Here is a 17474-nt window from a genome sequence, read left to right on the forward strand (position 1 = left end):
CTGCAAGCTGGAGCCTTGAGGAAGGGGGGCTGAGGCGGTGACCCAGGGTGTGCGTGTCGGGGCAGGGAATCCTGAAGTTGAGGGCCACCAAGTGGAGGAACCCCAATTCCTGCACCGGGATCCCCTGGGAAGGAGAGAGGGGTGACCCTGTCATTCCCAATAGTGATTCTCAGAATGGTCTGTGCAGCCCTGGCCTCAGAACCACCCGGGGTTGATCCAGGCCACAGGCTCACGGCCCCACCCACACCTGCTCCTCAGAGGCTCTGGGAGTAGAGCCCAGAATCTTCCAGCAATTCCCACATACCCCAAATCTTGAGAATCCCACTCAGCTAGATCGAGGGGCACTTCTGTGGTCACTGGGATTGGAAAGGTCTTCCTCCCACCCCTAGGCCTGTCCCAGTGATTGTCAGACCACTTTTCTGAGGACATGTATCAGTTTCCTACAGCGACACCGTGCTACCCAAGTTAGCAGGTGACTGTCCCCCAGCTAACCAACACTGAGGAGCACCTTTTCCTGTGACTATGTCCTGTCTCCCTGCCAGACGCCCCTACTTCCCCTGAAGGCAGGTGGTGTTGCTCCTACTGAATTCCCCCCCTCCAGGTGCTCCATTCCTGACTGGTGGCTTTTATTCCCAGCCTACCTGGGCTAAAACCCCTGAGAGCAGGCTTCTCACCTGGATCGGTGATTCCTGACCTGGTTCATCAGAATTAACCTGGGGGGAGGGAGTCCGTCCCCAGAGCATTTGATTCCTGGCAGGGCCCAGGAATCTGTATTTCTCAAAATCTCCCCGGGGGTTGTGCAGTAGCAGGCCCTCAGGCTGCCCTTTGCATCTGGGGGAGATGCAGGCCCTGGATGCAGGCCTCCTCAGGGTCCCTGGCGTGGGAACCCCTGAGAAGGGGCCAGCGCCACCGTGCTGCCCCAGAGATGTAGCCTGGCTCTGTCATGAAGCCCCCGGGTCCCAAAAGCCCGAGGGTGTGCAGGCTGCTCTGCAATTCACGGTCCTACCACAAGGGGACATGGCCAGGGGAGTGGGAGGTGCGTTTTCTGACACTTGCTGATTGCTTCAAACTGTCAACCCTCACTAATATTTAAGGTAAAGTTTTCCAGGTTTTGTTTACCTTTAGGGCCTTGACTTCCCATGTCACCTAAAATCAGAAAGACATGAAAACTGTGAGATGGGGTGAGAACCCAAGGACCATTCTCTCCTAGTATCTTAAGGCCAGCTGACAGCGTGTAAATGGCATTTCAAGGTGAGCTGGCATGTGGTGTAGCTTCCTCGTGGTCTCCGTCTGCGTCTCTCGGGCACTTCACTCGGCCTCTCTTAGATGATGCCTTAGTTTCCTTCTCATTCTAAGATATTCTGACTGTAGAGCCAATTCTCAACCCTCCCAACAGATTCTGTAAGATCTTTCCACTGCTTATCCTTCAATTTGGAAAAAAGAGAAGTTTTCTGATCCTCCCAGAAAACCCAGCTCCAAGTGCAGGAAATGAGAGCAGGGAAAGGGCTCCATCCACTGTGATACCTTTAGGGCCAGGGCTTCCTCGGAGATTTCCTACAAGAGACAGCAAAGCCTGAGTTAGCCGCACATCTTCTGTGTCACACACACATACACACACGCACACACACATTTGAAGGGGATCACCGTGGTACAGTAGGAAGAAACAGAGGCTAGGACTAGCAATCTGATTCTAAAGTGTGCAGGTTGTGTGATCTTGATCATGGGCAATTCTCCCCAGGTCTGAGTTTTACTAGCTGTAAAACAGGATAGCAATACGGGTCCTCCCTCCCTCCCTCCCTCCCAAGGCTGTCAAGAGGGCTGAATGAGGGGAGCTTGAGAGTACCCTAAATGGGTACCACTCCACATACAGGAGCCGGGACCGGGAGCCACTGGCCCTTTGCCTTGCGATGTGCTCACCGTTTTCCTGTTCTGCCATCAGCTTGCCCCTCATGAATTGCCATAGGTCTTCTTGACTGTAGCCATCAAGCCCAGATTTGCCGACACCCTCGCCCAGCCTCGGCGCAACACCCTGCACGGAGTCCCGGCTGGTCCTCTCCATCTTGTTGTAAAGCAGCACGCTGCTCCTGACCTTCTCCAGCTCGTCCACACGTGCTTTCAGGTTCCTCACCTCCTCGGCTGAAATGGACACACGGAGGCAGTGTCAGCACAGGGGCCCCCGAGCCAGTGCCTTCCAAGCTTCCAGGGGAGCCTGAAAAGGGGCTCTGGAGTCCGTGGCGGCTTCTTCATGCCATGGGGACATTTTGTTGGCATATTTTGGGGGAGACAGTCTGTCGTGGCTACCAGCAGGATGAGCTACTCAAATTCGGAACCGAGCCTTGAAGACGCCTGGCCATCATCTGAGATGGTCACAAAGCTGGCCCTCTCTCCCAGGGAGCTGGTGTGAGAGCCAACAGAACGTGGAAAGTAAAAAAGCTATGAAAGGCCTGGCCTGATTGTTAAGGGCAGCCAGGTGCTTAGAGCAGGATGCCACGGGGTTGGGGCCCGGGGCCAGGACCGAGGAGCTGCCTTAGAGTCCCAGCTCAGCCACGGAGCAGCCATGGGACCTTGGCCAGATGCCTCCTGGAGGCCCAGTTTTCTCATCTGCAGTAACATGGGGTCTGCACCCATGATCTCGGGACCCTTGGCCCCTGACGCTTGGGACATTCACTGATTCTTGCCCTTCGGAACAGGCAGCAGGGCTGCCATCACCACATACCCAGAGCGATGAGGCCAAAGAGCAGCCCCAGGAGCAGCAGCCAGGTGAGGAGCAGGCCCAGCAGCCATTTCCACCAGCTGCAGCAGGAGCCGCAGGGGCACCAGGCTGGCGCTGCCCCCCACGAGCCCTTGCTGCCTCCACCGGAGACCCCGCTGCCAGCGCCCCTGCCGCTGCTACTGCCGCCCCCACGGTGGCGGTTGTAGCCGTAGAAGTCTGTGGAAGAGAGGGCAAGGGTAAGGTGAATGCAGGCAGCTCTTGCCCTCTTCCCTCCAAATTCTCCAACTTTTGGTGCCTTCCTGTGGGCCTGAGTGAATGTGAGTGGGGCTTTCAGGTTCCTGTGTGGCTCCTGGAAAAAACACAGGGCTGTGGCTGGCGAAGAGTGGAGGTCTGACAATCCTGGCCTTGAGCTGTGTGACCCAGAGAAAGTCACTTAACCTCTCTGTTTCATTTTTTAGAAAATAGAGTTCAAAGCTGACCATTCTTCATGAGATGGATGTTGAATGAAATGAGGCATGTAGAGTAATTAGCAGATACGACCAGGCTTAAAATTCTTGGTTATGAATGTGGATCTGCTACAACCTCCTGCATTTTATTATGCCCAAAGCTGAATAATTCTCATCTTCATGTCTCAGTTCACATGGCTCTTTCTTTGTAATCCCCACAGTGCCTAGAACTGCACTCAGCTCTTAAGGGGTGGTCAGGAAGCTTTTTATTTTTATTTATTTTTTAGTTTCAGTGAAAGTGTTTTTAGTTTTTAGTATCTAAAATGGGCTGATACCCCTTGATCTGCTTCTCTCACAAGATTATGGGAGCAAGTGAGGAAAGTGTAAAGGACTGGAGAAGTGTGGGGTCTTAGTGTCACCTTGCAGCCCGTGTGGGTGGGGGGAGGGGAGGGGTTTGTAAGACACAACAGTAGCCTTGCTGTGCTGCTCCTGCCATGTTGGCAGACTCTGCAGCTAAGGGCAAACAATGGGCACCCAGCAGGGGCAGTGTGGCCCATAAGCACATCTCCTGAGCTAAGCTCCTTCAGCAGCCCTCCTCCAGCCCCCAGCCAGCCCCTCTCCCGCCCTCCACCCCGGTCCCACTGAAGGCTTTTGGGGAGGATCTGTAGAGTTGGGTGGCTCATGCACGCCCTGGCTCCAGGCTAGGGGGCCGTTATCTATTCCATTCACCATAACCAGCCCTTTCCGCTCCAGTCACTGCAGGGCCCAGGTCTTACTCACCGGCAGAGGCGGCCTTGCCCTTTGCGGACATGGTCTTCACGTCTCCTGAAATACAAACACCGAGAACACATGTTTTGACTGAGCCTTTCAACTGCAGGAGCCCAGTCCAGTCCAGCCTGTGCGTGGACTTGGGACAGGGCTTGAAGTAGATGTGCCCCCAGGGACCTTGTGGAACAGCCACGTGCATGTGCAGGAACATCTATTAACTAAGTCCTCACAGATCTCATATTTGCAACAATCACATTGTTGAAGACACGGCTTGGCAAACAAGTCACAGTGGGAAAAAGCACAGTGTCATAACCTTCTTGTGACCTTCAACCTCTAAAGTCCGAGACATTCTTTGGAGGACCGTGTTAAGAATGACCATGGCATTCAAATAATAAATGTGCCTGTGAGAAATGACTCTTGATTTCTTGGTTACAAGACTGCACACAGGTTCCTAACCTGGGGTGGAGGGAACAGAAAGGCAAAGATGGGCTTGGAGGAGAGCAGATCATGAGTCCTGGATGCTATCTGACCACTGAGTTTGTGGGCATGTGTGGAATTTTCTGGGAAAACTGTTTATAGCTTTCACCAGATTCTGCAAAGGATCTTTTGGCTCCAAACCCCACCTCCACCCCTAAAATGTAAGGAACTGCTAACTTAGAAGACTTGGCTTCCAACCTTGAGAGGATTATAACTGATGTCATTTGCATTTAAAAAAATTGTTCTGTGACTTAACTTTTCTCTTCCTTTACTGACCTCCTTAAAATCAGTGATTTGGAGAGATACATAGGAAGCAGAGCAGTGAAGAAATGTGGTTATCCAAGACAGAATCCAGGTATTTGGGAAGAAAAAAAATAAAGCTAGCAAGTGCTTTGAAAAGCCTTTTTCTATTAGCTCTGAAAATTATGGAGGACAAGTAAGGTGAGGAAAAAAATACCACTGTGGACTTTAGATGTACCATGAGAACACTTTGCTTCTATAATTAGCACACATGAATCAACAGGGGAGCTTGTTAAAATGCAACCTCCGACACAGCAGGTCTGGGCTAGGGCCCAGGATTCTGCATTTCTAACACGCTCCCAGGTCTCACAGGTGCTGCTGGTCCAGGACCACACGCAGAGTACTGAGGTCTTGGGAGACAAATAAATGACAGATGGATTGGCCGGAGTCAAAATGGACAGCCATCAGATTTGCTCTTACCATTAGCTTCTGACATTAGGTAGGTGTCAGTGGCATATGCAGCTTGCTTTTCCTTTTTTAGGGTGTCCTCTGAAAAAGAAGCTGTGCACGCAACCCACGATGATCCCGGGTATTGTCTCCCCGCTCCCGCCACCCCACATCCTTTCCCGCTTGTGGAGGTAGAAGTTAGCCTGGTAGGAAGAGGGCCTGCTTTCCCGGGGTTAACCCCCCCAGTCTGGGCCTGTGGTTAGGAGACTTATTATTGCCCAAAGACACTCTGGGAGCTCTTTGCTGGACTTTCCCTGACTTGTCTGCATTCAAGGCAGACCCTGGGACACCCTGTTTGTCAGCCATTTTCCATTTGAATGGGATGACTGTGGTTTCATCATTCAAATGTCTCAAACCATCTTGCTAGGACATTTGTCTACACTGTTTGTCCTTCTTCCAAAACCCAAGTCTCGTGGGCTCCCACGTACTTGCAGTGACACTGGCGGGGGAGGCGGTGAAGACCTTCCCGCTGTCCTTGGTCATGATCAGCAGCTCCATCTCCTTCTTGGCAGGTGTGTTGTCTTTCTCCAGGATCAGGAATTTACAGTCCTTGTGCAAGAGGTCATTGTTCTGGACACTTGTAGTGCTGGCTGGAGAGGAAAGAAGTGGGTGAGGAGGACGGAAAATGTGGAGGGAGAGGAAGAGGGAAGAAATGACCAGAAGAAGGAGAAGAGGAAGGGAAGGAGGGTGGAGGAAAAGAAAGGGTTAGTGGGTGTGTCGGAGGGTCACCTGCTCTTGCTCGCCGTGGTTACTAAGAAGCATCTTGGGGACCAGAGACACCCTCCCCTGCCTAGCTGGGCCTGGCCATCAGGAGGTCGGGTCAATGTCAGAAGTGCTGGAGGCTGGCCTGAGGGGCTGCCCCCCACCTGAACATTACAGGGTCTTCAGTGAATGGTCAAAAGTTGCTGTGTCAGGCAGGCCTTTCTTTAATCAACTGGGTGGGTTCATTTTTAACTGCAGGTCTCAAGTGTTTGCAGCCTGGGGGCACTTTTCCTGACCCCTCCGCCCAGCGTACACACAGGCCTGTCTCTACCACCCCATTATGTCGGCCCTTCAATTATGTGTCATTTCCTGTAACTATCTTGTATACTTTTTCCACTTGTTTGTTATCTGCCTCCTCCACTGGAACTGTCAGCCTGGTGAGGGCAGGAATCTAGCCTCCTTGCCTATGTCTGTAATCCGGGAACTCAGAACACGGTCTCACACAAAGCAGGTACTCAGTAAACAGCTTTTGAATGAATGAGTTGTTGAATGGAGGGAAACGCACCAGAATCAGAGCAACGGAAGAGATGGACACATGACTCGTGGCAGCCTAAGTTGATAGATTCCACGGGAAGTAGGGAGGGTGCAGCAGCTTCTGGGGGGCGCCCTGGCCCTTGTGATGGGTAACCAGTAACCAGGCCAGGGGCTTCCAACAAGGGTGGGGGCTGGGGTGTGAGTGCCTGACCCTGGGCAGGTGTGGAGCTTCCTGGCTCCCTGGGACAGGAAGGCCAAGGTAAGGTAAGGGGCATACCCACCTGCCCACTCCTGAAAACAACCAAGAGGCCCGTGGGGTGAGTCCCATTTGCAGACCTCAGACCACCAATGGGTTATGTCCCCTCCTGCCATGTGTCACTCAGAAACAGCTCTTCCTGTGTGCCAGCCTGCCCCCAGCAGCTGGGGACAGCACTCACCTGTGGAGGTGGACACCCCAGTGCTCACAACGGCAGGGCTCTGGGGCATGTTTTTCTTCACACCATATGCTGCAAGAGAGGAACCTATGAATGAGCAGAGCCAGCATAGGAGGGCAGCTCCACACTGGGTGGAAGCAGCCTGACCCGCCCTGGCAGACAGGCAGCCTCCCCAGGTGAGAGGAAGATATTGGGTTGGCCACAAAGTTCATTCGGGTTTTTGGTAGCATCCTGGATGAACTTTTGGCCAACCCGATAATAATGAACAGAATAATAATGAATAATGGAATCAACTCTCTCCCACCTTGGGGGCAGCAGTGAGTTTAGATGAAAATGTCTATGATATAATCCCCATCCTTGGAGGACCGTTCCAAAGGCCACCTCCCCTGTGAAGTCCTCCCAGACCCTCCCACATCTCCTTCCCTTCTGAATTCCTTCAGCTAACACCTGCTCTGCACAGCTTGATTCATGCTCTCTAACAGGATCCCCCAGACGTTTCATGTGTCTTAGACTTTCTACTCCAACTTAACAGTAAGCAGGTTGAGTTCAAAGGCTGAGGCTCCCACCTTTTCTGTCCCCCACCCCGCCGGGTGCACTATAAAGTCAGCCAGATGATTGACTTGCAGTGACAGTGGGCTGGCAAGGACAGCAGTGAGACATGGGGATATACAGGAGCCACCCCCAGCACAGGCTCCCACTCATGTCTGTGCCAGCACATGATTCAGCTTGGCATCTCCGGGTCGAGGTGTGGAGGGTTGTTTCTTTGGTGGGAAAGGTCGATTGATTTTTAGGGACATTTTTGCCCCTCTAATTCCCTTGTTGAAAAGGGCTATTGTGAGTTATAGCTGCAAAGAGGCGTTATTTCCCATCCCCTAGGCTCCAAACCCCAGTTACGGACCTGTGGAGGTGGTGGCCATGCCATGGGACAGGGCGGGTGAACTGGGGGCCAGATTGTTCTGCATGCCAAACACTGTGAGAGGAATTGAGGACAGATGAGTGCAGGTACATAGATGAGGCCCCCCCCCAGGTTAAGGCAGCCAGTCCCAGGAGCTCCCCAAACCATTTTCACAAGTAATGCCTTTGTCTATGACAGAGATCCCGGACATTCTCAGTTCCCACACTCTCACTGACGTGGCAATTTTTTTAATACCCCACCTCCCTACCCCAGGCAAAAGTTACTAAGCTCCATTTATTGAGTAGTTAGGTTCACACAACTTAATAGCGGTAGTTCGCATAGGGTCTGTTGCTGTATGCCTCAAAAATTTAAAATATCCCAGGGGTTCCCCTCCCTGCAGGACCCTTGGGTGCCGTGGTGTACAGTGTGGGAACTGTGGATACAGACACAGTGGAGGCTAAGAAGCACTGACTGGGCAGGACCCTAGTTTTCCTCCTTTCTTTTCTTGGTTCAAACACACAAAACTCTCCTCGCCCCCATTACGATTTCAAAGGCTGGTTATTTGTTTGTTTTTAACAATGTGCAGAAGCTGATTCCTCCCCAGGTAACAGCTTCTCTTATCCCATCCTGTCTAGGAGGAACAAAGCATGAAGCTGGTGTCTTCTGGGCTTGTGGGACTCTAGTCAATTGGAGGCGTTAAAATCAGAAGCCAAGAATACCAGCCAAGGAAATAAGGGAGGCTCACATCACCGCATTTATTAGTCATGATATCACAGAGAGGAGGCAGATTGCTTTAACAAAAGATGTGGGCGGATAACTTATTTACGTATAGGCTATTACGATGTATGTGGAACTAGAGTGAACACATACTTCTTTAAAATGATCCTATGTTTGCCTTGGACGTTAAGCAGTAACATTATCGAGCCCCCAAGGAACTGCAATATTTATAAAAAGATGTGAAGTTAAGCTCTTTCTAAATTAACAATGCTTTCCACCTGAAAATGTCCTGAGCTCTGCCTCACTTGGCCCCTTTATTTCCATCTCTCCACCTCTCCCATTAAGTAAGGAGACCAGAGCAGAATTAAGCACGTAAGTGTGGTCTCCGGCGCCCTCCCCCTTAGCCCTTTCCCTCCGGGACTGAGCCGAGTCTCCTATGGAGGGCAGGCTCTGTGCCTTCTAACGCAGCTCCTTGGCTGCTGGTTCCACGTTGCCATGGGCGTGGAGGAAGTCCTTACGCTCTCGGTCAGGAAGAACATCCTCCCTACAAACCATTCCATTGTCCTCACTAGGCAAGAGCATCCCTGTTTGTTTCAAGCTGGCAAGCACCGACCTGAGGAGCTGGTGCTGATTCCAGGCTGCAGAGCTGGGGAGCTGGAGGCCATGTTGTTTGGAACTCCAAAGACTGTGGGGGAAGAAGAAGGCTGGTGAGAGGACGTCCACACAGAACAGGGGCAAAGAAGCACAGGAAGAAAGGCCAGCACTGCATTGTGTTACATTTCTGTTTTTAGGAAAAACCTGGGCTCTTGCTTTGCAGCACGGAACCAACCATTAGTGTGTGGTGTGCCTTGGGTCATAACAGCCAATGGGCGGTCACAGGTCGGTGGGGTTTGAGTGGACATCAGTTCCAGCTAAGCCCCTCTTGTTAGTGACCATTTTACAGAGAAGGCACTTTAAGCCCAGAGAAGTTAAATGACCTCTTAAGGTCACACAGTTAATCCACATGGAGTGAAACCAGGTTCCTTACATTTGTTTTCATGTTCTTTCCCATTACATTTTTTTTTTTTTTGGATACACTGTACCATGTAGTCCTTTCCATACGGGACCCACCAGAGGAAATGCCATAGAAGTTGAATTGAAGTTCCAGCGGAAAAATCTTGGGATGCTTGGCCACAGAAAGCCCCTCTAAGAAGCCTTGGGGATGGCAAATGCTGGAGGGGCCATTCAGCTCCATCATAAGGCGTGGAGGGCTTAGGACTGGGAGGGGATGTGCACTGCGAGCCACGTACCTGATCCTGCAGAATAGGCATTGGTGTTGAGGAGGGATGAGCTCTGGGCTGTGATGTTGTTGTGATAGGTGCCCATGGAGGACCCTGCCGGCAGTGTGGAGGACCACATGTGGGAGGGAAGGTTGGCATCCAGGATGGTTGTGTCATAGGTGCCGGACACTGGAAACAGACATGCCCGACCACACCCCAGTGAGAGACAAACCCCCTCTGTACTGGGGGCATCCAGTGGGCTTGGTTTGCCAGGACTTTCCTGGTTTTAGCCTTGAAGATCCCATGCCCTGGCAACCCCCTCAGTCTGAGGTGAACTGGGACAGTTGGTCATATCACTTCTGTCTGAAATCTCAGAGCTGGTGAAAACCTGACCTCTTGGGTTAGAAATTCTTGTTGGCTCTTGGTGAAATCTGAGGTAGGTAAATTTTGCTCTGCGGTCCACCCATTTCTCCTGCTAAGCCCCCTTTGCCACCTCCTGGTGCATTGTCCCCACCAACGGTCTCTCTCTCCCTCTGTTGCTGACTCCACCTTCAAAGATGCCATGGACCCGAGACTCCCTTACAGTAGAATTCCAGGCAGACAGCAGCACAGGTAGGGAAGCCCTCCGTCCCAAGGCCACGCCGCACGGGTGGCAGCCTTCTCCGGTTGAACCCTCCTTAAACATTCCCATGTGCCAACCAGACCCAAGGGGCACTCTGCCCCCAAGAGGGGCTATGGGTACTTCTTCAAGTCTGAAGTCAATTCTGCCTATTTCTTATCTGAGAGGGAGTTAGCCACTCAGGTCACAAAGTACCCTGAGGTTTTGGTTTTATATTGAACAACACAAGATCACTATCTCAAGATGGTTTTTCTTCAGTAGTGAATGAGAGGAAAGCTTCACCTCATAGCAGAACTGGCTTCTTTCCTCATCTCCCCCCAGAGACCTTGCCCTTGGTAAGCACATGATATATGAATGCTGAACTACACTCATCCTGCTTGACTCCCCCCAGAGGCCCTCACATCCACACAGGCAGTGGCCGTGTCCATCCTGCTCACTGTCTTTCCTCAGTGCCCGGTGCTTGGCATATAATAAATGTTCATTGGATGAATGAGTGAATGATAGAAAACACTGCAACTTTCCCCAATAGTCTTCATTCAGGGAACCTGGCCAACACATTCCCAGGACATGTCAAGAATCTCCTGGGAGAGAATCTCTAGGCTCTAGAGCCGGACTATAGCCAGCACATAGAATGGTTGACCAGACGGGGGTGAGAAGGGTGCAGCCCACATTTTCACGCTGCAGGAAGAGCAATGCTCAGGGTTTTGTGAAGTCTCTGCCACGGCCTGAAAGCCCTGCGCGGACACATCTGCCACCTTGTTCCCTTCCTTCCACAGCAGATCGGGGCTGTGGGGCTTACCTGACTGGGAGCTCGCTGTCACCAGTTTGGTCTCCACGGTGCCTTTCTTGGGGATGGGGAGTGTGTTAGAGGAATTCCGGGTGGGGCTCACGCTTGCTGATCGGCTTCCCTTGAGCAAACGCTTGACGTCATCCAATTCCGTCCCTGTAAAGGAATCCTCCACTTTTTCATCAGGCCCAGGATCCCTTCCTGAGTCCAAGTGCAGTGGGAGGAACATTTGCGGCACTCTGAATACTAGGGAGGATGAAGCATCCACCTCACCCGCCGGGACATTTTTCGTTAGCCTTATAATTTTTGCCTTTTGTCAATTTATAGCACTGATTAACCTGGTGTTTTGTAATATTAGTGGCCGCATAAATACAGTGCCTCTACAAGGAGGTCAAAGTTCTCAGTACATATTTCCTAATTAGACCTCATCAGACAGCACAGGGAAGATTCTGTGGCTGGAAGACACTGTCAGCCTGGAACATTTACACCCAGGACAGTTGGAGCACCAGACCCCTTGAAACAAATGCTTCAACAGTGGTCTCATCCCGGGTACAGGATGCCTCAGGTGTTGGGTCCCTGACCTTGTATGCTCTGTAGTGTCAAAAGGAATTTGTGGCCCATAACTCTTAAATATTACACTGCTTTCCTGTGGGTTAATTGCAAGACCCTCTGGCTGATATAATCTGTAGCGAGGTGATTCAGTGGAGTGAGCACCCCGTGCCTCCTGAGGTGGCAAACAGAGGGGAGGGAGGCGTCGCGCAAGGGCAACACACAGGACATCTTCAGACAACGTTGCTGGAGGACTGCCCAGGCAGCCCCTCTCCCGAGAGCTCCATCCTTTGTGCTCAGGCACCCCGAGCCTGGAAGGACTCAGGTGAGACAGCATCAGGGCTGGAGTCCAGCCCAGGCCCTGAGCTCTTTGGGCAAGTCCCAGGCTCTGATTGCTGAGCCACTCGACCCAGATCTTTCTCCTCCTAGTCTTTGTACTTGGCTCTCACCCATTTGGGCTCATTTCAAAATGGCAAACAACAGGAGTCCAACACAGTCAACTGACAGGGACCGGGAAATCCTTGACATTCGAGATAAAGTTCAAACTCTTGCACTCTGCTTCTGAGCCTTCTCTAAGCTTGACCAGCCCCACTGCGTCCCCTCCTGCTCTTTTTCCTTCAGCTGCACCGAACCTTCCTCCTGTGTCTCTGCCCTCTCATCTTGCTGAGTCTAGCTGACCCACCCTTCAGTCTCCCTTCAAGTGACTGACTAGCCCGGGGAGACTCCTGTGGCCCCCACTCCCTCAGCTCCCAGAGCTGTCACGGTTGGTAGGTTTATTGTCTCCCCTTAGTCTGTGAACTGTGAAGCATCAGGGACCATGACTGACTCACAGCTCCTCACTCCCTGCACCCAGCCCGGAGTCCCCGTCACAGAAGGCCTTAGACATGTCACTTATGATGGAGTGACTGCACACACACGCGCACACGTGCACACACACACAGCAGTAGCCCTGGATTCCTGGATCCTTCCCAAGACCTGAGCACTTACATCGGGTAGATGGGGATGCACTCTGCAGTCGAACTCGGATCTCGCTCTCTGTACAGGGGAGAGATGGAGAAGCTGTGAATGAAGGAGCCTGGCTCGCAGTGCCTGACACTGAGCTCTGAGCGGCAGATTATCTTTGGGCTGCTCTGCAATCTGTGTCCTGGGAACAGAAAAGCTAGGTGTGCCCAGGAAGGGTGCTTAGAAAGAGGCGTCTTCTCTCCACCCCCTAGCCTGCCCACAGCTAACCTCCCAGGCGCCTGGAGCAGACACGCCAGGCTGAGCCCCGAGACTCCGTCACGATCGGCAATGACCAGCCCCTTTCACAGGGCCCACTCCGCAATATAGCAAGACAATTCTAAAGCCTGTAGTGTTTCCTTAGCCATTCTGGCCTCTTTAGGGCAGAAAGTGGGTGATTTAACATTATTAACTTCAGGTGGAGTATGGGCCTCTATCGGACTGTCAGCCTAAAGTTGTAGGTGGTCGGTATGTGCCTAACTTTCCAGTTACCAATACAACCAGGCCCCTGGGAAGTTTAGACTGGTCGTGGAGAACTCCCAGGGCCTGTGAAGAATTCTGCCTTCCATATAGCCCTCACACGCTCCTTGCCACCCTCACCGGATATATCAAGGCCAGCTTTCTCCAGGACACATTCCCTCCTACAGGCAGTTGTGGAGAGTGCAAAACTCTCAGGGAGCCCTTTGTCCCCTGGAACGATGAAAAAGAAGGGCTTGTGCTCACTTTTTGCTGCACAAAGGCAATTACAGCACATCTTGTTAAAGTCACCCAGGAGGCCGGGTGCGAAACCAGATGTGACGCCAGCACCTTCAGACAATCCACAGCAGTGCGAACCATTCCGTGTACTTGCTAAGTCGCTGTCAAAATCTACCCTTCCCACCCTCATGGAGCCAGCGGAAGATACCCAGATGCTACAGGCTCCTTGAGGGTAGAAGTCGTGACTTATTCATTCTTTACACCTCACATTTCCTGGCTCACAGCTGGACACACGTTAGCAGCTCAGAAAATACTGGTTGAATGAACTGAACTGAATCCAGCAACAGAGCTCACCTCGTGTTTGGCTCCGTCCTCTGGTTGAAGAAGACGCTGAGAAACAAAGGAAAGTAATATTAGGCACATATAAGAGGTGGCATGCTAAATATTTGTGACATGGAGGAAGACCTATTTGGGTGGGAGGTGGAGGTTGTTTTCATAGTGCATTTATATCCAGATAGAAGCCTTAATGTATGGTGCATGCGTAGTAAATCATGCCCACATAGCCAAAGGGCAGAGAAAGTTTTGTAAGCCTCAGTGCATTTAGGGTGTTAAGTTAGCCAATGAATGTGAAGTTGGCTCACACTTAGTGTTAACTAAGGAAATTGTTTGGGAGCATGATCCACTCGGACTGGCTGACCACACCGATCAACTGTATCGAAAGACTGCCAGGTCTTTCCCTTTCCAGGTCTTTTGTAGAGACTGCCTTCGTTTTCCCACTGTATGCAAATAAATGCATGAAATTATAATCACTGTAAAATCAATGATCATATCATAAATTCATATGCACAGTGAGAACCCAAGAATGTGGACTAAAGATTTAAGGTCATGTGAAGATACAGCCTAGGGTTTCATTTGGTTAAAATGTGTCCCTTTGAGACTGCTTTGGAGGAGGTGCTGGGATGTTTGACATCTGCGCATTCTAAGCCCTGCTCCCCTTGGCAGGGAGGTCTCTGTGGGTCCTGTGGAAGGAAAAATCCTATGACTGTTGCCTGGCCTGAGGGCTTATCTGTCCAAGCCTGAGCCTTGTATGAATAACTTGCCATTTCACGAGCAAAGACTTATGACAGCAAACGAATGTGGTTGACAGTCCCCTTAAGATGCTTCAGGATAAAGAGCAGGGAAGAGGGGTCAGCAGAGGTCAGACTCCTCGAGAAGAATCCACTTAACTCATGATGCTCCCCCTCCACCCCCGCCAGGCACGTTTGACCATTTCTACAGAAAATAAGGATAGGACATACCAAACTCCTTCCGAGGGTACTCAGGGGAAGAGTTGCCGCTGGAGCTCCCTGGAGAGAGGAGAAAACACTTAGTACAAATGGCCCCTTAGGCCCAAATGGTTTCCCAGAGAGTGGGTCCCTTCTGAAGCTCTGCAGCCTGGGTGTTCAGCACCAGATTTAAACAGGATTCGCCCAATGGATGTGCTTGCGGCACTCCCTTCTGGTCACTGATCTACTGTGGTGGGGCAAGGTTTGAGCAAAGGAGAGCAGGAAGTTTTCGTTTCCTTTTTGTTTTCACGTCCTCCACTGCATTGGCCCTATGCAGTGCTGACACCAGCGAACCGGCTCTGATCAAATGAACGTGCTGTCAGCACCAGGGGTTCTCTGACTCCATGCAGCTCATCCCGGATGTGGGCCTTGTGAAATGAAGAGACAAGCCCACGTGCCGGCAGAGCAGCAGGAAGCACTGTGGTGACCCCATCCACCTGGCCGAGATTTGGGGCTCTCCCTAGCCCTAGCAGCCGTGGGTCAAAATCCTTTACTGGGGTACCCATCCTTAATCCTGCTTCTCCATCATTGGTACCCATATCCATTCACTCTTAGACCCATTTGCCGCCTGGCTTGTCTATTTTCCACTAAAACTGTTTCTTCAGATCATCAGGAACTCCAGTAACCTTAGGAGCAGGACCCAGATGTCTTCCTCTCGCCTTCTCCTTTTTGGTCATGAGCTTCCTCCCTCCCTCTCTCTCTCTCTATCTCTCTGACTTCAGTGGCGTCACCATTGACTCCTCCTCCTTTCTGTGATCTGGCTCTTCTTTCTCCATCTTCCCCCAACTTTATCTTTCTATGCTCCCTTCTGCTTTTTTTTTTTTTTTTGCAGTATGTGGGCCTTTCACTGTCGTGGCCTCTCCCGTTGCGGAGCACAGGCTCCGGACGCGCAGGCTTCGCGGCATGTGGGATCTTCCCAGACCGGGGCACGAACCCGTGTCCCCTGCATCGGCAGGTGGACTCTCAACCACTGCGTAACCAGGGAAGCCCCCCTTCTGCTTTTAAACTCTTTCCCTGGCCAACTCCTTCAGTTTTCCAACCTCTACTAACAACTCCTTGTAAAAAACCCCAAACTGGGTGTCTTGCCTTGACTTCTCCCCTTAGTTCAAGTCCTGTGTGTCCCACTGCCTGCGTGGTACCCCCACCAGAAAGCTGTGCCAGCAGCTCTACCTTAGGACAAAATAACTGAACTCATCCACTGGGAGGCCTCCCCCTGGCTTCCCTGCTTCAGTCGTTGGCACCACAATGAACCCAACCACCTGTGTCTGAAATCTCAGTGGAAACACTGACTCCTTTTTCTCCCTTCCCCCCAAAATTGAATAATTAACAAGCCTGTCAATTCCAGCTCTGCAACACCTTTCACTCCAGGTCCTCCTGTCGGCTCCCATTGCTACCACCGCAGTCCTGGCCAAGGTTCCCCTCCCCGGACTACTGATCACCTCCTAACTTGTCACCGTGTTCAGCCTCTTCCCGCCCTATTTGTCCTGAGCATGGCAACCAGAGTTCTAGCCCTGGACCACAGACATGATGGACGCTTTTGCTCAGAAATCTCTGTGGCTCCTCATTGTGTGCAGAATAAAGCCCAAACATCTTGGCCTAGCACCGAATCTGAGTCTTTCCATCTCTCTTCACACAAGTACCACTGCTGCTCGTACCTGAGCCCTGGACTCCCGTCTTCGCTGTGCTGCTGTTCCTGCAGCCTGGAACAGGCCAGCTCTCCATCGGGTAAAGGTCTTACACATCATGAAGGCCCAGCTCAGATGCCACCTCCCACATAGACTCTTCCCTGAAGACCCAACTGGAAATGATAATCCCCTTCTACTTTACATTATAGTTTATCTGTCATCTTAACTTGTCTATTAGATTCTAGGCCCTTTGAAGACAAGATCCAGGTCTGATTCATTTAAGCATCCATCAAGGCATTCTGCACGGCATTAAACGCCTGGTAGATATCTGATAAAATACCAGCTGAAAAAGTGACTAAATGGATAAATGAATAAATGAGGGGTCGATAAATCAACAAAATCCCCAAGAAACCTGAGTCCATAAAAGAACCGAAACAAGAGTGGAAAGAAAGGTGGGAAGGCCCAGGTGAAGACAGATGGCTGAGGCTTCAGTGTTCAAAGGATGAGAGAAGTTACTGAGGGAAGAGAGTAGCTCTCTCTTACAGTCTGTGGGACCGGTACCTTCGTATGTTCCATGGCGGGTGACGTGAGTTTTTCTCTCAAAGGTCGAGCCTGGTGAGTTGGGCAGAGTGGAGGCCAACTCACCAGGGGCCCTCCTGTAACTGGAGGTAGAGGCATTGCCTCGTGTGCTCCCACCTACAAGAGGGGAAAAAGCACAGACCCTCAGAGCACTTCACAGATTGACATTCGGTTCCACTAAATGCACACAGGCTGCTCCTAATAAAGGAGGGCCCTATGGAGGGGCCAGAGGACTTCAGGAGAGCACGTCCGAAAGGATCCACCCCTCAGCATTCCCGCGGCTGCTCAGAAATGGGAGATGGAATTATTGCTACTGGAAGGTAGGGAGGTCCTTTATGTCTGTGGCCAAAGTGCATGGAAATGGAGAAGCGGGATGTTTCTTGAGGACCTGGCCTGCAATCGTAGAGCTCTGCTGGGTGGACTAGAATACAACCCCACGTGGAAGTATTCCTCGAGAGGTAAGGGCAGGCGCTGCACTTGGTCAGCCCAGCTGTTTGCCTGTCTTGGGTCTTTTCTTTAGTGTCATTCCAAGATTTTAAAAATGGCTTCAGCGGTAGTGTGTGTGTGTGTGTGTGTGTGTGTGTGTGTGTGTGTGTGTGTGTG

General features: G+C 51.6%; 1 protein-coding gene across 1 annotated transcript in view; it reads right to left on the reverse strand.

Moving 5' to 3' along the window:
- The window catches only part of COL17A1 (collagen type XVII alpha 1 chain), a 52327-nt gene that overhangs the window by 23226 nt on the left and 11627 nt on the right, over window positions 1-17474 (reverse strand). The window contains exons 5-20 of the mRNA XM_029245102.1: window positions 16854-16988; window positions 14641-14688; window positions 13697-13732; window positions 12635-12682; window positions 11111-11254; window positions 9723-9881; window positions 9047-9118; window positions 7720-7791; window positions 6825-6893; window positions 5580-5741; window positions 5125-5205; window positions 3940-3984; window positions 2717-2929; window positions 1918-2136; window positions 1525-1554; window positions 1120-1146 (exon numbers count right to left, since the gene is read on the reverse strand). Of these exons, the coding sequence (XP_029100935.1) occupies window positions 1120-1146; window positions 1525-1554; window positions 1918-2136; window positions 2717-2929; window positions 3940-3984; window positions 5125-5205; window positions 5580-5741; window positions 6825-6893; window positions 7720-7791; window positions 9047-9118; window positions 9723-9881; window positions 11111-11254; window positions 12635-12682; window positions 13697-13732; window positions 14641-14688; window positions 16854-16988 (1560 nt within the window). The remainder of the gene's footprint in view (window positions 1-1119; window positions 1147-1524; window positions 1555-1917; window positions 2137-2716; window positions 2930-3939; window positions 3985-5124; window positions 5206-5579; window positions 5742-6824; window positions 6894-7719; window positions 7792-9046; window positions 9119-9722; window positions 9882-11110; window positions 11255-12634; window positions 12683-13696; window positions 13733-14640; window positions 14689-16853; window positions 16989-17474) is intronic.

Source organism: Monodon monoceros, unplaced genomic scaffold (genome assembly GCF_005190385.1).
Source record: "Monodon monoceros isolate NGI ecotype Baffin Bay Population unplaced genomic scaffold, NGI_Narwhal_1 Super_Scaffold_4, whole genome shotgun sequence".
In the NCBI taxonomy this organism is placed as follows: domain Eukaryota; kingdom Metazoa; phylum Chordata; class Mammalia; order Artiodactyla; family Monodontidae; genus Monodon; species Monodon monoceros.